Source organism: Pelophylax lessonae (assembly GCF_965119305.1).
Source record: "Pelophylax lessonae genome assembly, chromosome: 7".
Classification (NCBI taxonomy): Eukaryota; Metazoa; Chordata; class Amphibia; order Anura; family Ranidae; genus Pelophylax; species Pelophylax lessonae.
The window spans coordinates 232,221,036-232,241,961 of NC_138774.1; the positions used below are offsets into that span (position 1 = coordinate 232,221,036).

Below are 20,926 nucleotides of genomic sequence, written 5' to 3' on the forward strand. Positions count from 1 at the left end.
AAGCAAGCTGGGCAATGTCTAGAGATTGGGAGTCGCATGAAAGTTGCACCTGAATGTTATACACGCGACAGTTGTGCAACAGTTGTCCATTATTATTGGTCAAAGCCAAAATTGCATCCAGGTCGCACCCATCTAAAGTTGCACTCCAAAGTCGCATGACTTTGGAGTTGCACAAGTGTAAATGGAGCCTAAAGCAAAGTTTCACTCAAGAAGTGAACAGCCTGTAATTGAGATGCAGGTTTTTGATGTTTTTTTGGAGGGGGTGGTTGGACATGAAGGGAGTACCGTTCTTTGCCAGTACCGGCTCCCATTTCTACAATCCTTGCCTAGGTAACGATGTTGCTTGTCCTGCCCCCTCACATGCAAGCAATGTTCTGTTTAGGGTTTGACCCAAGGACAGCAAGGCAGGAGTACCAACCACTGTGCTGCCCCCATCATATTTCCCTAAATGACCAAGGGGATTTCATATTCTTATGCGCTGTAGCCCATAATAACCTATTAGACCAGGAAAAAATGCATTCCGATTGGCTGTTAACGCCTATTAAATAAGGATTGAATAAACCAAACAAAGGAAAACCCTTGCAGTGCATGTCCCCCTCTTCAAAACTTTGGTCTGTGGGGGTGCCAATAAGCCTGCATTGTACGTGCTAGAGGCAAGTTTGAGAGAGACTAAGAGAAGATGCTGCAAGGGATCGCTTGCATAGATCAAGGGAGCCTGCTGAAACAACGTAAATAATACAGCCTCTTCCTCAACCCCCTAGACCTAACCAGCATTTACCCCGTACAGTGTGGAACCCACTGCAAAGGCCATTCACTTGTTTATTTAAAGATGCAATATAAAAGACTTGGGTTGATTTATTTAAAAAAAAAAAAAAAATGGAGAAAAGAAAAACCAAACTTGTTGCCCAAGTGACCATTTGGGTTTGTTACTAAACAATTAAATAGAACTCTGATTGATCCCTATGGGCAGCTGCTCCAATGTTGTATCTTTTCTCATTAATCAACCCCACAGTGTTGTAGGAAAGGGAGGAGTAGGAGAAGGCGGTGTTACAATAGAATTAAGTTTCCAGACATTGCTCAGATTCTTCACAGAGCAGTTGAGTCCAGGGAAGAAGAAGGAATCTTGCAGGTAATCATGTGGGTACCATGGCTAATAACGCTCTGGACAGTGGCCTTTGTCTGTAGTGCTGATGATACCTGTCCAGGTAAGTCCTCTATACAATGCCAGGCTAATCTTCTAATCTTTATAATGCCTCTTCTTATTACTAGCTACAAGCTGTCAATAAGGCATCGCTTAAACTGGTGAGAGTGATACATTGACTGCCATTGGTGACCTGCATGGGAAGCAAGATAGTCGTTTGTTTGTCCTGTGGAGTACGTCCATTGTTGATTTGGATTGGCTTGGTTGTTGTTAGCATGAGAGTATCTAACTATAGTAATTTCAGTACACCAATTTTTGATGCTAACCATAATTGTCTTTTTACACAATGAATATATCACAAAAAATAGTAGTCACTTCTTGTTGACATCAATGAAAAGCAATTGCATTTTTTAGGGGTTGCAAAGTTAAACTACTTGACAATTTCTTATACAGTATCCCTCAGGAACAGTCCATAGCACCCCAGGCATGTGCGCCAGGTCTCCCTTGAGATATGAAGATAAATTAAGTGCATTATATCATTTTGAAATGTATAACTTAACTACTTTTTTATCCATCTATTAATTATTTTGTCATCATAATAGAACATTACACTTTTTAGATCAACTCATTTTTGTTCAAATGAAAAGATTGTATTAGTCTGAGAATTGATCCAAAGCGGTCATCATGGTATCCAAGCAGCCCTTAAACATTTTATTCTGTGTGCCAAGAGGTGCCCCTGGACTATAAAAAATGACCTAGGGCTCCTGCTTGGGGGGCACTTCAGATAAGATCACTGCTCTGAGTTCCTGGATCTGCACTCCAGCCGTGCCAATTATAATGGGTTCACACACCACATGCTGTTTTTGTTTTAACCCAAAAAAAATGTTTAAAAAAAGGATAAGAACACCTTTTGTAAATTAAAAAAAAAAAAAAAATTAAAATAAATGCCTATCTTCTTGCAGCTAAAAATCTTTTCTTACATTGCAGCCTTGAAAGCATTGATTGCACCCATGATCAGCAGCTTTGCGGGTGCGGTGAGTGGATCTTGCAGACATGAAGTAAGCTGTCTGCCCGTATGTCAGGCGGGCATACAGTTACTGAACAACAAGATGAATAAGTGCACTGTGAGAGCACTCTCCAGCGCCCTTGCACTTTATGGAGAACTACAAGCCATAAGCTGCAATTAATGATGGTACTTGTCCAATTACCATCCAATTAATTCACAGGAAACTGTGAATGAATGATGCAACTGTGCAGACGGAGCCCTGCACAGCTGCGCGGTTTTAAAATTGTAACAGCAGGTGCGGGAGAAGATCCCCTGTCCATTGTCACAAAACAGGGAGCACTGGAGGTGGGTCACTAGGAGCATGTTCCATTACACCCTAAATATGGGTGTAACATGCTCCTAAATGGTGAATTTAGCCTTTAATTAGTATTGAAATGAGAGGATTTAAGAATAACTGATTTGATGGGGTCCGGCACACTTGTCCTCCTTGCAATTCTTCCCCACTGAATGTTGGATTTTCACTTTATTGCTGAAAGAGGAATTTAATATTTTGTCCTGTCCCCCCACTTGCAGATGTAAAGGTCATAGGACTTGGAGATTCAGATAAACTGACCATTCTCCGAGGATGTCCTGGTTTTCCTGGATCCCCTGGACAAAAAGGAGAAGCTGGAGCTGTTGGTATAAAAGGCAAGTAAAATTTATCTAAAGAATAAGGTTTATACAAGGCAGCTTTTCTCAACCTTTTTACCCTGAAGGAACCCTTGAAATAATGTTCATATCTCAGGGGACCCCTGCTAAAAAGTATGATATCTGAAGATCACTGTGCATTAGCCAAACTATGTTGGTGGTCAATAAGAGAAGGGGACACATACACCGGTGGTCAGTAGAAATAATACCTATTACATGTGTGGTTTGTGCAGTGACCCTATGTTTTGATGGACAGTAGGAAGATCACTCCCTTTACAGATAGCCAACATGATCATTGGTGTCAGTGGTGTCTAAGGTACAAGAGGAGAACTTCCACTAGTCCAACGCCAATAGCTCTGCCACATGAGGTTGATGGCACAACTATTCAGGCATCATCAGGCAGGTGATCAACCCAATACTGCTCACAAGGAACCCTTATCAACTTCTGGAGGTACCCTTGGTTTCCATGGAATCCTGTTTGAAAAAGGCTGATGAAAGGCATCTTACGTATACAGTATAAGCATATACAAAGCAAACCAATGCTATTAAAGCGGAATGAAGCCTACTGATTTGACTTCAATAAAAGGTTATAAAACCCTTTATTAAACATAATGTACCACGACTTCAGCAGGGGCGGCTAAAAATGATGGCTTCTCCTACCATTTCCAGGGATGACCTGCCCTGTACCTGGACAGGACAATACACCAACACCAATAGCGATCAATGATCATCATTAATCTAGAAATAAGCCTTGTGGGAAAGCAGCTGGTTAAATAGGATTGACAACAGCATAGTCCACACATTATTGAACACCAAAATATATAGAGACAAGGAGGTAAATAGAGATTGCATTCTTTGAAAGTATATATAATCCACATGTAGGAAGGGGGGTCGTTTCTGGTCATGTCCTCCATGCTTCCCTCCTCATTGGGTGCCAAGCAAGTGTCATATGTGAGGCCTACCCGGGTGTGGGTTCTTCTGGGCTATGCTAGGCACCTTGTACAGGGTCACTTTATCACACATGGGGTACCTTTGCTTTGTGCGATTTTCATCAATGCCTCTTCTCTTAGAGATAAACGTACTTGCACTGTAACTGTGCTCTAGTGAACTCTCAGGTCCCCATGCCAATGTACACCTTCTTAGTAACTTACACTTAGGAGGGATAAACTGAGCCTTGTATCCCAGTGCACCTTGCACAGGCTCCACATGTGCACTTGACTTAATTCTTGAGCTTCTGTACCTCTGTAAAGGATGGGAACCTCTATGGCATGAATCTACTTCTGAAGCTATGGGATATAGACCGCTGGCAGAAGGAGTGCCGAGAACATCTCTATCGCTGTTAGAGGCCGCTCCACCTATAACACATACACGCTATTGAAAGGCTGCTGTAAAAAACGTACCCTAGGCAACCACTTGCGTCTCCACATTACTCCACATTGAGGTCTTCATACCCTAATGTGTTGAAGACCCACTCGGTAGACTATATGTTCCGGTTACTTGTATCACATCCCTTTCAGTAACTTCAGATCAGGCAGGGACAATGTTTCAAAATGCATTACTTAGAAAAGCACAAAATGCAATTACAGAGTCCAACATACAAAGGCATAATTCTTTCCTAATTCTCTAAATTGAAGGACAGGCTGTGTGCTGCCCCGGCATACCTGCAAAGGTGGTATTTATCTAACACAGAGTCTATAAAAGGCATTCTTCCAGAGCTGGTGTTTTCATAGTGAACTCCAGGTTCTACTGACTTTACATCCTCCTTGGGGGTGCCATTCTCCATCTCATTCCATATGGGCATCAGAGCTGCTGGATCTGGACCTCACTATCTCTCGAGGGGGCCTCTTAATCCTGGACCACTGTCCTGTATTTTTATATCACTGAATTAGTGGGCTAGACTCAGAGATGAATTGAAAAAAAAAACAAAAAACAAAGAACAGAGAAAGGTAATAACTCTTAGGCTACATTCACACCTGAGCGTAGCGTTTTTCGCGCGTTTTTTACCGCGATTTTACCGCGATTTTTGCGGCGTTTTTTACCGCGATTTTACCGCGATTTTTGTACAGGCGTTTTTAGATTGAATAGAGATCAATGGAAAACGCCTGTAATCTGCCCAAAAAGAAGCTCATGTACTTTTTTGAGCGTTGGGCGTTTTGTAAACAGCGTCAAAACGCTCAGATGTGAACAGGGGCCATTGAAATGAATAGGATTTGTCTTGTTGGGCGTTTTGAGAGCTGATCCTAGAGCAGAAAAACGCCCCAAAAACGCCCCAAAACGCCTAGATGTGAACGGAGCCTAAGGCCTCCTGGCCTCCTCCTTACCCTCCTGGCCAGGACAGTGCCTAACTGACCATGTTAACCTGCTTACACGCAGGTAAAGAAAACACTCCTCAAGGTATGCTAAAGTATTTGAAGATGAATGAAGGAATCCCCTTGAAAAAGAGCTTTACTGGCAACAAACAGGTTCTAGCAGGGACCAACAACCAACAGTAAAAAGACAAGGAAGGCCAAAGGCCTCTCACCGGTCAGATGCCCTTTGGATGTGGTCAACTTACTTGGTATAGAGAGCCTTAATTGCGACCCTAGACATCCCACAGGACCACACATTGTATTCAGTAAATATATAATGCTAGAGAAAGCATATCAGAAATCAGGCAACAGTATATGGTCAGAGACTATGAGCTTGCTACAAGAGATGATCAGAGATGGCTTACATGCTGTAGAAGCTGTTGTAGACTACAAAAAGGAGTTGTAGACTGAATACATGCTTAGGAGGCAGTCATGGTCTGAAGACACATTACATGAGGCTGCTAAAGATCATTGTTATTACAGGGCAATTGAAAAACACACATTACTGTATTCGGGGGGGCCTCTAGGGCTGCACAAAAAGGGCCAAAATGCATCAGGGTGGGCACCAGGAGTATAAATACTAGCTTCAGGAATATATAAGACAAGGCACTGTACTAATAGTGTGTTGTGAACTTGTGATGTGTGTTGCACTCTGATAGCATTTACTAGTTTTAACAAGATTTTTGGATTTTGATGAACATATTCTATGTGATTTGTTGTTGTTTAGGAGAAAAGGGAAGTCAAGGGACTACAGGAAAATCTGGTCCTCCGGGTCAAAAAGGTTTGTAAAACTCATTGCTCTTTCTATATCCTCTGCTTGTAGTGGTCGGACTCCTGCACATTGTGCAACACAGACAGTTTCTGCTTCAGCTGTCCCCAGTATTTACCAATTTCCATCATCTGGTCTGAAATTGTCTGGCCTTTTAAAAATGTAAGGCTTAAAAACAAAGAATTTATTGGTGTTTTAACCCAAGATTATAACGTTTATGCAAGATTCACACATTTTTCAATTCAGTTTTTAAAAATACATGATGTTTGGGTGAAAACATTGACAAATAGACTCCACAATGTCCAATGAGTACCGTAGTTACTCATGGCTATTAGTCAGCTTTTATGAAAACCATTTGGTGGCAATACAGAGCAAACCAGTATACCACAATTCAAAGTGGAGTGCACTATAGAACATGTAAAACAGCATACAGTATTTATTAATGCAGGGAGTGTTACACACAGAGCACCTACTGAGGGCTTATGAAAATATACAGCACAGTATACAGAGTGGTGTGTAATATAAAATGTCCAACCTGTGTGCAGACTGGGGTTCTGTGATGAATATACAGTATCTCACAAAAGTGAGTACACCCCTCACATTTTTGTAAATATTTTATTATACCTTTTCATGTGACAATACTGAAGAAATGACACTTTGCTACAATGTAAAAGTAGTGAGTGTACCGCTTGTATAACAGTGTACATTTGCTGTCCCCTTAATTAGCCCAACACACAGCCATTAATGTCTAAACCGCTGGCAACAAAAGTGAGTACACCCCTAAATGAAAATGTCAAAATTGTGCCCAAACTGTCAATATTTTGTGTGGCCACCATTATTTTCCAGCACTGCCTTAACCCTCTTGGGCATGGAGTTCACCAGACCTTCACAGTTTGCCACTGGAGTCCTCTTCCACTCCTCCATGACGACATCATGAAATTGGTGGATGTTAGAGACCTTGCACTCCTCCACCCTCCATTTGAGGATACCCCACAGATGCTCAATAGGGTTTAGGCCTGGAGACATGCTTGGTCAGTCCATCACCTTTACCCTCAGCTTCTTTAGCAAGGCAGTGGTCATCTTGGAGGTGTGTTTGGGGTCGGTATCATGTTAAAATACTGCCCTGCGGTTCAGCCTCCGAAGGGAGGGGATCGTGCTCTGCTTCAGTATGTCACAGTACATGTTGGCATTTATGGTCCCCTCAATGAACTGTAGCTCCCCAGTGCCAGCAGCACTAATGCAGCTCCAGACCATGACACTCCCACCACTATGCTTGACTGCAGGCAAGACACTCTTGTCTTTATACCCCTCACCTGGTTGCTGCCACACACGCTTGACACCATCTGAACCAAATAAGTTTATCTTGGTCTCATCAGACCACAGGAAATGGTTCCAGTAATCCATGTCCTTAGTCTGCTTGTCTTCAGAAAACTGTTTTCTGGCTTTCTTGTGCTTCATCTTTAGAAGTGGTCTCCTTCTGGAACGACAGAAATACAGACCGATTTGATACAGCGTATGGTCTGAGCGCTGACAGGCTGACCCCCCCCCCACCCCTTCAACCTCGGCGTCAATGCTGGCAGCACTCATACGTCTATTTCCCAAAGACAACCTCTAGATATGACGCTGAGCACGTGCACTCAACTTCTTTGGTTGACCATGGTCTTGGCCACTGTGCTGCAGCTCAGTTTCAGGGTTTTGTCAATCTTCTCATAGCCTAGGCCATCTTTATGTAGAGGAACAATTCTTTTTTTTCAGATCCTCAGAGAGTTCTTTGCCATGAGGTGCCATGTTGAACTTCCAGTGACCAGTATGAGAGAGTGAGAGCGATAACACCAAATTTAACACACCTGCTCCCCATTCACACCTGAAACCTTGTAACACTAATGAGTCACATGACACCAGGGAGGGAAAATGGCTAATTGGGCCCGATTTGGACATTTCCAATTAGGGGTGTACTCACTTTTGTTGCCAGCGGTTTAGACATTAATGGCTATATCCTGAGTTATTTTGAGGGGAAAGCAAATTTACACCGTTATACAAGCTGTACACTCACTACTTTACATTGTAGCAAAGTGTCATTTCTTCAGTGTTGTCACATGAAAAGATATAGTTAAATATTCACAAAAATGTGAGGGGTGTACTCACTTTTGTGAGATACTGTATAGGTTTATTTTCTACATAGTGGGTGGGTGTGGTGTATACGATTTACAATACAGAGTTGTGTGGTATATATAATATATATAATATATAGTACAGAGTGAGTCGCTGTGGTGTATATCATTTTTGATACAGAGTAGGGTGGGTGTGGCGTATACAATACATAACACAGAGTTGGTATATAATATATAGTAAATATATAGTAAATATATAGTAAATATATAGTAAAGAGTGGGTGGGTATGGTGAATATATATAGTACAGAGTAGGTGGATGTGGCATAAAAATGTACAACACAGCCTACAGTATATAGAGTGGAGTAGTGTTGAGTATAAAATGGTAGCAATGTGGTATATGTAACACACACACACACACACACACACAAATACATTAACAGGTGGCGAGTAGTATATACAGTGCCTTGCAAAAGTATTCGGCCCCCTTGAACTTTGCGACCTTTTGCCACATTTCCGGACGTGCAAAATTATTCAGCCCCCTTAAGTTAATACTTTGTAGCGCCACCTTTTGCTGTGATTACAGCTGTAAGTCGCTTGGGGTATGTCTCTATCAGTTTTGCACATTGAGAGACTGAAATTTTTGCACAAATGCCCTTCTGGAAGAATGTTTAAACATTCCCATAGACGCACTCAGTAGAAAATGTACTGGCATCCAGGGGGAGTAAACAATGCCCCATCATTGGTGTCAATAGAAGGAACTGTGCCCCATCATTGGTGTCAATGGAAGGAACTGTGCCCCATCGTTGGTGTCAATGGCAGGAACAGGAATTGTGCCCCATTGTTGGTGACCGTAGATGGTATAGTGCCCCAAGGGCCGGACAAAGGCAAGCAAAGGGCCACAGTTTGGAAACCATTGCTCTACACCCATTATCATACTGAACCCATTATCAGCTTTGTCACCCCCTTCTACTATGGCAGACTTGTAGGCCCCATGTTTTGCTTCTTGCTCCAGGCCTATCTTCAAGGAAACATACATTAGAGAAAGACAAAAGGTCTTAATTGCTGACCTGATTATTTGTACATTAAAATAACTGGCTTCATTTTGTATTTCCTATGACAGGGGAGAGAGGAGACTCCAGGTTAACTGAATCTTTGTATGGTAAGAATGTGTATTTTTTTCTGCATAGAGGTCTGCAGACAGCTTAATACCAATATTTTACAGATTATTGTTCTTCCTCCAATTTCCCATCGCTGTGGGAATAATAATCACCCAAACATATAACTTTGAGTAGCATGGTGGTAAAAAGGTTTGCACATTACCTTGTAGCCCTGGGAGCTGCGTTTGATTTCCACCAAGGCGTTTATATATGCATTTTAAGAAGAGCAGAAACAATAAATTGTAGGATTTGAGCAATTCAGTGATCCAGCATTCTCTGTACAGCTGTGCAGATGCTGTGTTCTATAAATGAGTAATGTTTCAGATTTATTATTCCATTTCAAGGTTCAGTGAGTCACAATGGAAATATCTCTCTTTTTAGGATATTTTGTTATGATGATTAGCACATCCGAGTAAATATTCTTGTTTTTAAACTCTCAGGTTTGAAAAACTGCAAGGAACTTCTGCAGCAGGGTACAACCCTAAGTGATTGGTACGACATATACCCAGATGGTCAGAAGGCCATGAAAGTGTTGTGTGATATGCATACTGATGAAGGAGGCTGGATTGTAAGTGATCAGAAGTTTGAGTATCAATGCAGTTAAGGAAAAACAAAAAATAAAAACACAGGATAAGATTCTTAAAAGGGAATGTATAGCTCTAGTCTGGAGGTTCACAACCTTATGCGACCAGGGCACAAGGAATTCTTGCAAAACCTTCCCATGTCCTAACAGTTGAGAAGAAGATTATACATGCATGGGAATGCAAAGGAGTATGGAAATGCTAGAAGGCTCTGGGTGTCATTTGGGGGGGGGGGGGTTCTGTGAAATGGGTTAGGGGACTCTATAGCCGCCTAGGTTGTCTTGTATGGGATGAGGTTTTTAGAGGGGTCTGGGGAGCACTTTGGAACACTGTTGAAATTTGGTCTATTCAAACTCATGAAGTAGATGTAATAGTATAAGATATATATATATATATATATATATATATATATATATATATATATATAGGACTGGCAACCTGCTTTAGATTAACTAGTCATGGAGTTAAAACGCAGCAGCTTTTTAGGGGTACCATCTAGGCTTTAGCATTAGCCAGTACAACTGTCAGGAGTGGCACCCGGGTATTTTTACTCAGTAAAACCCTGTCATTATTTACTTCTACAAGTATTTCTGAAAGTCAAGGGGAGAACATTCTAGCTTTAGTGTACGCTCAACGTTGGGGTTCTCTAAAGTTTCAATAGCCAAGTGCCACATTGCCAAAATAACAGAAAAACTGAAAATATGATATAAATGGGAATAATATTATTAGGTTTTAAATATAAAGGCAATGTTTTACCTGCAATTAGATTGATCTCCCACTAGAAGAGGATTCAATATGCAGGTGTGGCTTAACTGTACATGCAATATTCTGGCAACCATGTTGCAATACCCTGGTTCCAATATGCACACTAAGTGGTCTTTGAATAAAACATTTGAACATATGCTGTGTGAAGGTGTATAATAATTGGACAAATGAAGCCTTATAGTGGGTAATGAAATTCTCTAAACAGAGGTGTTTTTAGTCAGTGGCCATTGCATACAGCAATGATGACCTCCAAAGTCTAACAATATATAGTAATATTAACAAGAGAAAAAGGCTACAAAATGGTACCTCATCATTTGAGACACTACAACAAAAAAGAAAATGATTTAGGACTTGACTGGTACCAAAAAAGGAATGGCTATACGTCATTAGTATAAAACATCAATATTAATTACACGATCTTAAAAAATACAAAAAACAATCTTAAATACATAAAAAAAGAAAAATTGTTCTCATAGTATACATCATGGGATATGCCGCCACAATCCTTTCCAGCCCCTATCCGACCCCCGGGAGCATGTGGACACACAGCGCTCCCGCTGATGGGCCTTCCCATCCATGTTTTCTGTTTCTTTTGAATAGGATACATCTCTTTGTTGCCAAGGTACAAGGTCCCGAGGAAGCAATTTAATGTGAAATGCGTCAACCTCTTGAAAGATTCGCAGAGATGGTTTAAAAGGTCATATCACATGATGTATACTATAAGAGCAATTTTTCTTTTTTTATGTATTTAAGATTGTGTAATAAAATATTGATGTTTTATACTAATGACATATGGCCAGTAAAGTCCTAAATCACATTTTCTTTTTTTGTAATCTATAGTAATAAATCAGATTTAATTTTATTTTAGTCAGATAAGTTTGATATTCATTTGATCGGCTGATGTGGCGTATTGTATTTTTTAGTTTGCCTTGTAAAACAAGCCAGTATGAGGGACATTGGTTCAGCCATCTTGTTGGGTTGTAATAACTTTTCGTGTTTGTAGGTCTTCCAGAGACGGTATGATGGATCTGTTGATTTTTTCCGAGATTGGAATTCCTATAAGAAAGGTTTTGGGAGTCGTCTGACTGAGTTCTGGCTGGGCAATGACAACCTTTATATGTTGACATCATCAGGTAATAAGACTGCCATATGAGCACCGTCACCTCCTCCCCATCACATGTTTAGATATGGTAGCACAGGGCACCTTTATGTTACGATGACTGAGATGGATAATATTTGGAAACTTGCATATATAAATGTGCCTGAAAAATTGTAGTTGTGATATCAAGCCAAATTTTCCTGTCTATTCCAGTCTGCACCTAAAGAGTGAAAACTGGATTCTGACTGCACACAGTTTTTTTTATGTAGAATATTTTCCTCCAAAGATAATTAATCTACCTTTTATACCCAATATCTTTATAGCAAGTATAAGTATGAGACATCTACAGAGCAGTGACAACAAAGTGGATATTTGAACTCCCAAAGTAATAGGCCTGGTGAAATGTGCCATTTTGTTAAAACCTATGTATTGTGCTCTGATTTGTAGGAACTGTATAGATTATAATAAACAGATTTCTTTCATTCAGTGTGCAGACCGAACAGATTCCTCCCTCAATGCTAAACGCTGCTTTTTGTTGAACATAGTAGGGCCTGCAGGGACACCTACTGAGAAAATGTTGGCCATTTCATCAGGAACCAAGAAACATTTGCTCAATGTATGGCCAGCGAAAGACTGGGAACTTTTGATCTGAGCGTCAAGCACAACCAACTGTTCCTTTCGGGGTAGGGACAGATTTCAATAGGCTAGAGAAAGTGTGCCATGGTGCTACAGTGACTATTAGACATGGTAAAAAAACAAGGTGACCCTAAAGGACGTAGTTTATATGTTATATAAAATATATAATTTTTGAACTTTCATGATAAGTTTCCTTTGTAGCTCTGCATTGGATGACTTGACCTCTCTAGGCCCCAAATAAAGTCAGTGCTGGAAGACTTTTTTCTGCCAGACACCATGATCACAGGTCTGAATGGGGAGCAGGTAGCAATATATTGTGTGAAGGGGGGGGGGCGAAGTATCTCAACTCAGCACATCCTATCCAATTAATACTTTCACAGGGGGAAATGCCCCACTGTTCCCTAGCTCAGTCCGCTCCTGCTCATGGTTTTACTTCATGTTGACCAGTTAAGGGTAGGCGTTTGTCAAAATGCTGGATATTATAATGACAAATCTGTTTTTATTTAGGCACATGGGAATTGCGTATTGATCTATATGCCTTTGACAACATAAAGCATTTTGCCAAGTATGCGTCCTTCCAAGTTCTGGGAGAGGCTGAGAAGTATAAATTGGTACTTGGAGCTTTCACTGGGGGCACTGCAGGTAAGAGATTGCCAACTGACTGTAGCTTGACTAACTGATGTCTGATAGTCAAATTATATCCTGTCTACTTAAAATGTTAGGCCCATTTCACACGGCTCCATTCCGTCAATGGAGCCGTTCTGCTCAGCGGGGGATCGATCCGCCGATTCCCGCTGAGCAGGCGGATGACAGCTCCGTCTCTGCTCTGTGTGCGGAGATGGAGGTGTCAGATCCTCGCTGTCCTCTATGGGGGAATCGGATGATAACAGACCGCCTGTCCATTCTCTTCCGATCCGATCTGCCAGATGGATGGAAAATAGGGTTTACATCCGTCTGGATTTGACGGACAGGATCGGATCGGATGTCAGCCGACATGTCTCCGCTGACATCCGCTGCCCCATAGAGCTGCATGGGGCATCTGTTCAGATCCGCCTAAAAAAACTGACAGGCTGATCTCAACGTTCCGCATGTGTGAAAGGGGCCTTAAGCTGGCCATTCACTGGTAGATTTCCCAATGATTATCTATACAGGAAATCTCGTTAGTTTATTCGATAATGCCAACAGAGACTCGATGGATGTTATTCAATTCAAACTTAAAAATTGCTTTTGCATTGAAAATTCAGTTTTTATATGAATGGAATTTCCCTAAAGAAAAATGACACACACTGTTGGAAACTCATTCCATCCTTCTCCTTCAGGTTTCCTCATCATCACTACGTTCAAAAGCGAAAAAGTTGATTTGACCCCACTAACAATTTGAAAATCAACTAGAAGTTCCAAAAATGACAAATTTGCAACAAACTGTTTCCCGGGGTACATTTGTAGAGCCAAGTTTCAGAACTCTTTCCGTGATTCCAGCCTGCATCTGTGTGACGCACGGATTTTGTTGAAATCTCAGAATGGTCCTGCGGAATCTAGGACATTTGGAGGTGTGGGTTAGAGAATCATGGCCCGATGATTGAGAACCACTGTTGTAGAGTATAATGGATACAAACTAATATAACTTAGTGACTTGTATCTGCTGGGTCTGTATTAGCAGTTCTTGTAGACTCCTGGGCAAGGGTCTTAGACAGCACTAAGAATTTTCCCAACAAATTGACCTCATAAAACGCAGGTTTTGAAAATATGGTCACAGCTTTCATGGTAAAGCAGATGTAGAGAATTGGGTTATTGTTCCCAAAGCAAGGTTGCATAGAAAATGGTATGCAGTCCCCATTATAAATGTCGGAATAAAAACGGAATTTTTGTAAAATCTTACCTGTAAAATTCCTTTCTCTGAGTCCTCCGACAGTCGCCGCCTCTTCATATTCGTCACATATGGGGGTATTAGACTTTGCTCCGAAGGAGTAGCTAGGCAACAGAATATGTTAACATTAAAGCTTTTAACATATCCCACCCTCAAGGGGTGGTCCCCTCAGTCAATACCCTCCTACTTCCTGCAACCATATCTCAGATTTAGTGGAATAGCAGTAGAGTATACAACCAAACCCCAAAAGAGGGGCGGGGGCGGCGACTGTCGGAGGACTCAGAGAAAGGAATTTTACAGGTAAGATTTTACAAAAATTCCGTTTTCTCTTACGTCCTCCGACAGTCGCCGCCTCTTCATATTTGTCACATATGGGGACGTCCCAAAGCAGTGCAAACATGAGGGGTGGGAAACGCATCCGCGCCGAAAAGGCAACGCAGTCTCCGCATCAAAGAAAGGAACCTTACCAAAAGGAAGGAACCCAGCTGGGCAACAGGAAAAAACAGGAGCTCAACAGGAGCAACAACCCAGGAAAAGACAAATAACCAGGGGATAAAAAAACTTATCCCAACAGCCAGAGGTCCCCACAAGGGACCCTAGGGAATCGCCGCACTAAGAACCTTGCGGCCAAAGGAAGCATCCGCAGATGCCTGAACATCTACTTTGTAGAATTTTGTGAAAGTGTGCACGGTCGACCAAGTCGCCGCCTTACACACCTGGGCTACAGAAGCCCCATGACGACAGGCCCAAGACGTACTCAGAGATCTAGTAGAGTGCGCCTTCACAGGCACAGGGGGAACCTTCCCCTGCAAAGCATAGGCCTGTTCAATGGTCTGCCTGATCCATTTTGCGATGGTAGAGGCCGACGCCGCCATGCCCTTCCGAGGACCCTCTGGAAGAACAAACAAGGAATCCGTCTTTCGAAAAGACTCAGTCGATTTAAGGTAAACCCTTACCGCCCGAACAACATCCAGAGAATGTAATCTCACCTCCTTTGGATGTTTAGGCTTCGCGCACAGCGAAGGCAAGACAATATCCTCATTAAGATGGAAGTCCGAAACTCGTTTCGGAAGAAAAGAAGGATTAGGTCGCAAGACCACCTTATCCAAATGAACAACCAGATACGGAGACTTGCAGGACAAAGCTGCCAGCTCCGACACTCTGCGAGCCGAAGTGATCGCCACCAAAAAGGCGACCTTTTTGGACAACATGGACAACGAGATCTCCCTGATCTGTTCAAAAGGAGCACGTTGCAACACAGACAGAACGAGATTCAAGTCCCAAGGGGGCAAAGGATCCCTCCTAGGAGGAACCAGATGCCGCACACCCTGAACAAAAGTGCCAACCAAGGAGTTGGAAGCCACGGGACGTTGAAACAGAACGGCCAGCGCAGACACCTGACCCTTTATCGTAGCCAGCGCCAAACGCTGATCGACACCCGTTTGAAGGAAGGACAGCACTCGGGAAACAGAGTACGTGCGGGGTGAAAACCCCCTGGACTCACACCAGGCAAAATAGGCCTTCCAAGTACGGTAATAAACCTTCCCCGAGGAAGACTTCCTCGCGTTGATCAAAGTATGAACGACCTCTGGGGAAGAGACCCTTCTCCTTCAGGACCTCGGTCTCAACAGCCAGGCCGTCAAAGCCAGCGACTGTAAAGCAGGATGGTATATCGGTCCTTGAGACAGGAGATCGTCTCGAAGAGGCAGACGCCACGGGGCGTCGACCGCCAGATTCACGAGGTCTGCGTACCAGGACCGGCGAGGCCAGTCCGGTGCCACAAGAATCACCGTGCTGCGTTCCGAGTGTAACCTGCGAAGGAACCTGGACAGCAACTGAATCGGTGGAAACGCGTACATCAGCCTGTACTGATGCCACGGGGCCACTAACGCGTCTGCCCGAGGGTCGCGCGTCCTTGCCACGAACCTTGTTGTTGAGACGAGACGCGAATAGGTCCACATCTGGAAGACCCCACTTCGTGCACAACATCTGGAAGACAGCCGGGTGGAGAGACCATTCCCTCTGATCCAGGGTCTGGCGACTCAGATAGTCCGCCTGCCAGTTCTCCACCCCCGGAATGTGAACCGCCGTTATCGCCGGGACATGAGTCTCGGCCCAAGACAGGATGTCGGCCACTTCTCGAGCCGCTCGGGCACTCCTGGTGCCCCCTTGGTGGTTGATGTAGGCCACCGCCGTGGCATTGTCCGTCTGCACCCGAACCGGGCAGCCCTGCAGCCGGTCCGTCCAGCGATGAAGACAGAGACATATCGCACGCAATTCCAGAATGTTGATCGGAAGGGAAGACTCCCCCTCCGACCAAGTTCCCTGGGCGGACAGAACGCCCAGAACACCACCCCAGCCCGACAGGCTGGCATCCGTGGTGATCACCGTCCACGAGATAGGACGAAACGACTTGCCCCCGGACACCATCGGGGACTGGAGCCACCACAGAAGGTCTCTTCTGGTGCGATGACTCAACGAGATTTGAAGATCCAGAGATTGAGGTCGCCCGTCCCACATGGACAGGATCTCTGCTTGGAGACCCCGCGTGTGAAACTGGGCGAAGGGAATCGCCTCGAAGGCCGAGACCATCAATCCCAGACATCTCATGCACGTCCGCAGAGACGAGTGCGGAACGTCCCTGGAGGGACCTGACTTCCTCCTGAAGAGTCCTGAGTTTGTCTTCCGGCAGGAAGACCTTCGCCTGCACCGAGTCCAGAATCATTCCCAGGTAGGGAAGACGAACCGACGGACTCAGTGTCGACTTTGGAAAATTTATCGTCCAACCAAACTCCTGCAGAGTTTGCATCGTGACAGACAGGTCCTTCTCCAGACCCTGGCTGGTCGCAGACCGAACCAGAATGTCATCCAGATACCCCAGGACAGAAATGCCCTGGGCCCTCAATAATGCCAGAACCGGTGCAAGCACCTTGGTGAAGACCCACGGAGCCGAGGCGAGACCAAAAGGCAACGCCACGAACTGGTAGTGATCCTCCGCAATGGCAAATCGAAGGTACCTCTGGTGACCCTCGAAAATGGGGATGTGAAGATACGCATCCTTCAAATCGATGGAGGCCATGAATTCCCCCGGAACCAGGGCAGCCACCACCGACCGCAGGGATTCCATGCGGAACTTGCGAACCCGCACAGAGCGGTTCAGAGCCTTCAAGTCCAGAATTGGACGAACCTTGCCCTCCTTTCTGGGCACGGTGAACAGATTGGAATAAAACCCCCCGAAATCTGTCCCGATGAGGCACCGGAACTACCACTCCCTGAGCCCTCAGGTCCGGCACCGCCAGGTGCAGGTCCCGTAAACGCTCTGGAGACAGTTGAAGATTTGAGGGAAAAAATCTGCTCTCCGGCCGAGAGAGAAACTCGATCTTGTAACCAGATCGAACGATCTCCTGAACCCATCTGTCCCGCACGCGGGCCAACCAGGGCTGAGGAAAACCGAGCAAGCGTCCCCCCACCCCAAAACTGGGTGAGGGCGCCCCTTCAGGCCGCACTGTTATGGGCTGCGGATCCGGATTGACCGGACTTCTGTTTTCCAGACCAGGGCTTCTTCTGAGAGCCTTGACCTTTGAAAGGTTTGCCCTTGTAGTGCGACCGAAAGGCACGAAAGGACCCCTGAGGGGGCCGAAAATTAGCATGCTTCTTCCCAGAAGCCCCCTTAGCCTTGGGGAAATGGGGCAAGAGAGTGCTCTTACCTCCGGTGATCCCCTTAATCAACACATCCAAGGACTCCCCAAAAAGGCGAGACCCATCATAAGGCAGATTGGCTAAGGTCTTACGTGAAGACTGGTCCACCGACCAACATTTCAACCAATCCAGGCGGCGAGACAACACCGCCACGCTGTGCACACGTGCAGCCAACGGGACTAGGTCCAAGTCCGCATCACACAGATACATGACACCCTGGTGGATTTGATCCACCATATCCAGGGTCGCCGGCGAGGCCGAATCGGCCACTAGGACGCGCCTAAGCATCTGCGTCCAACTTGCGACCGCCTGGGCCGCCATGAGAGAGGCAAACAGAGCCTTAAGCATAGAACCCGTAACAGAATAAGTATGACGGGCAAGAGACTCCAATCTCCTATCCGTGGCATCACGGAACACAGGGGAATCCTCTGCAGGAATCGCAGTGGATTTGTTTAAAACCGCAATTGCGTGATCCACTGGGGGTGGCACACACCACCTTTCATCAGTGGAAGGCGAGAAAGGATAACGCAGCTTGAACCTACTTGGTACAGCAAAAGGTTTGCGCAGATTGCGCCATTGTTCCTTAACAGCGCGCTGAAAATCATCATTGCAGGGAAAAACCTGCGGCGCCCTGCGTTTTCTCTGCGTCCCATAAGCCGCCAAGGCAGCGGGGGGACACACTTCATCCTGCAAACGCAGCGTTTGTTTTATGGAAGCAATCAATTCATCCAGGATTGCAAGCTCTTCAGGCGAGCCAGGGGGAGAATTATCAACCCCTTCAACTTCAGCCTCCACCTCAGACCCCACTAGATCCAGGGAGGAGCGGGACCCCGATAAGGAGGCCCCCGCCATAACAACCCCATCACCTTCACCCTCAGAATCAGAGGAAAGAGCAACTCTGGGTCTTTTAGTAGATTGAGCAGCCACCAGCATCTGCACCTGAGCAGCAAGGCCAGCCACAATAGTGGCTAAATCCCCCCCTGGGGGGGAAACAGCGGTCCCCTGGCTTTCCACCAAGGCGGTAGGAAATTTGCCCTCCTGAGAATCCATTGCCCCTATAACAAATGCCGGATAATAAAGGGTTAACTGCCCCTTTAACACGCGCGGCGAGCGCAGCCCACCACACACAAGCACAATGAGACCCCCACAGGGACAATAAAACTGACACAGGCAATGGATAGGAAGGATATAACCTGAGGAGACCCTCGCCGCTGCTGCTGCCTCGATCGGTGTTCCTGGAGAAGAGGAAGTGATGCTGCCAGGGCGCTCTATGAAAGCCTATGGGAGGCTACAAGAAAATGGCCGCCATGCATGTAGAACATGCGGCCGGAGCGAGTGTAGGCAAAATGGCGCCGTTTGGCGCCAAAACCGCCGCTCCACAGTACAGTAATGCACACATGTCTGTATATAAAAAAACATGTCAGATCGCCGCAGCGATCGCTGTATAATGCCCAAACATGCCACAAAACATGCCCCACAGCACACAGCTTCTCACACTGACAAGGCTGACACACACAGTGTCACACAGCTCCCCCCCCCCCCCTTGCAGCCCACAGCATGCAGCCGAGAGATAGGGAGACAAACAGTGTGAATAGAGGCAGGTTACACAGTCCCAGACTGACACCCCCCCAGACAAACAGGTCCCCACATAAATACACTTACCTCACAGTGGCGTGGGGGACCCGCACAGGCGAACAAGCCGCTGCACATGAGGCAGGGAGAGTCGCATACAAGACGCACAGAATGGGGGTTAAGAAACCGCACAGCGTCCAGTGAGGTAGCCACCTCACCAATCATCCCTGCACCGAACAGGGATGGGTCGTTCACTGTGCCAGGAGCGTTACCTGGCTGAACGCTCGATGGCAGGCTGGGAAGCCACTGACCCACGACCTGCGACCAGGGGGATCAGCCCGAGACCCAGCCCGCATGATCCTCTTCATCCGAAGAACTAACTAAAGCTGACAAAAAGAACAGCTAAGTAAAAGGTAGAGAGAAAACTCAAACAAAAAATCAAAAAAGAAGAAAGAGTCTGGGGCACAAAGCCCCAGCACAGAGAGAGCCAGCCACTCCTGACAAGCTAGACATTAAAACTGAGATATGGTTGCAGGAAGTAGGAGGGTATTGACTGAGGGGACCACCCCTTGAGGGTGGGATATGTTAAAAGCTTTAATGTTAACATATTCTGTTGCCTAGCTACTCCTTCGGAGCAAAGTCTAATACCCCCATATGTGACGAATATGAAGAGGCGGCGACTGTCGGAGGACGTAAGAGAAACTTTTTTTTTTTTTATCATCTTTAATGTAAGAAAATTTATTTTTCAGGTGATTCTTTGAGTGAGCATGGTAATATGCCATTCACCACTAAGGACAATGACTTCACTGCTAAAAAATGTTCCAGCCTGTATAAAGGAGGATGGTGGTACAATAGCTGCCACCAGGCAAACCTGAATGGGCTTTACCTGATGGGACAACATGAATCCTACGCTGATGGTGTCAACTGGGATACTGGAAAGGGTTTCCGTTATTCCTACAAGATGTCTGAAATGAAGATTAGACCAGTCTAATGACACATACAAGCTTATCTAATAAAGATCTGTGAAGAGTTAAGATTTATAAGCACATATATTTCACCTGCCTTCAGTTAAAATAAAGAGGTGGCCATTGCTGACCTTTTGAAAATTCTAGTTGCCTGGCTGTCACTAACTTCATTATTTGTTGCTCGGCAACCAAGGACAAACATATTGATCAAGAAAGTAAGAACATCAAATTCTACATTCTGAGTCAATGACACGCAGACCACTGAAGACATAAAATCAGCTTTACAATCAAAAAACGATTATTGTATAATAATGGTGAGGAGCTTTGGGTGGTACATGGAAGCTGGTAGGCAACACTTTATTCCTGGGGTCCCCTTTTGAGTGGTCCCCATGGAATTGTGAAAAGAAATTGGAGAATAAAAGATCTGCTCCACTAGTAGAAGTCTAAAATAGTTTTTTTGGTACATTCAATGAAGTGACCCAAAAGGTTTCAGAGGGGGGGGGGGGTACAAGTGTCCTCCA

The 20,926-nt window shown here is 44.9% G+C and overlaps 1 protein-coding gene across 1 annotated transcript; it reads left to right on the top strand.

The window, feature by feature from the left end:
* Nucleotides 1-1,074: 1,074 nt before the first annotated feature.
* On the top strand, nt 1,075-20,551 carry LOC309560250 (ficolin-1-like). The gene is made up of 8 exons (XM_082263830.1): nt 1,075-1,205; nt 2,721-2,834; nt 5,910-5,963; nt 9,185-9,223; nt 9,662-9,789; nt 11,571-11,700; nt 12,810-12,944; nt 20,190-20,551. Exons 1-8 carry the CDS (start codon nt 1,136-1,138, stop codon nt 20,429-20,431), a joined length of 912 nt encoding a protein of 303 aa, XP_082119956.1. The 5' UTR covers nt 1,075-1,135; the 3' UTR covers nt 20,432-20,551.
* Nucleotides 20,552-20,926: the final 375 nt, after the last annotated feature.

Bases quoted from the DNA above. Each gene is read 5' to 3' on its own strand.
- LOC309560250 (XM_082263830.1), top strand. From the start codon at position 1,136: ATGTGGGTACCATGGCTAATAACGCTCTGGACAGTGGCCTTTGTCTGT. The intron at 9,224-9,661 runs GTAAGAATGTGT...TTAAACTCTCAG, and splicing joins GTTAACTGAATCTTTGTATG to GTTTGAAAAACTGCAAGGAA. The intron at 12,945-20,189 runs GTAAGAGATTGC...TTTATTTTTCAG, and splicing joins TTTCACTGGGGGCACTGCAG to GTGATTCTTTGAGTGAGCAT.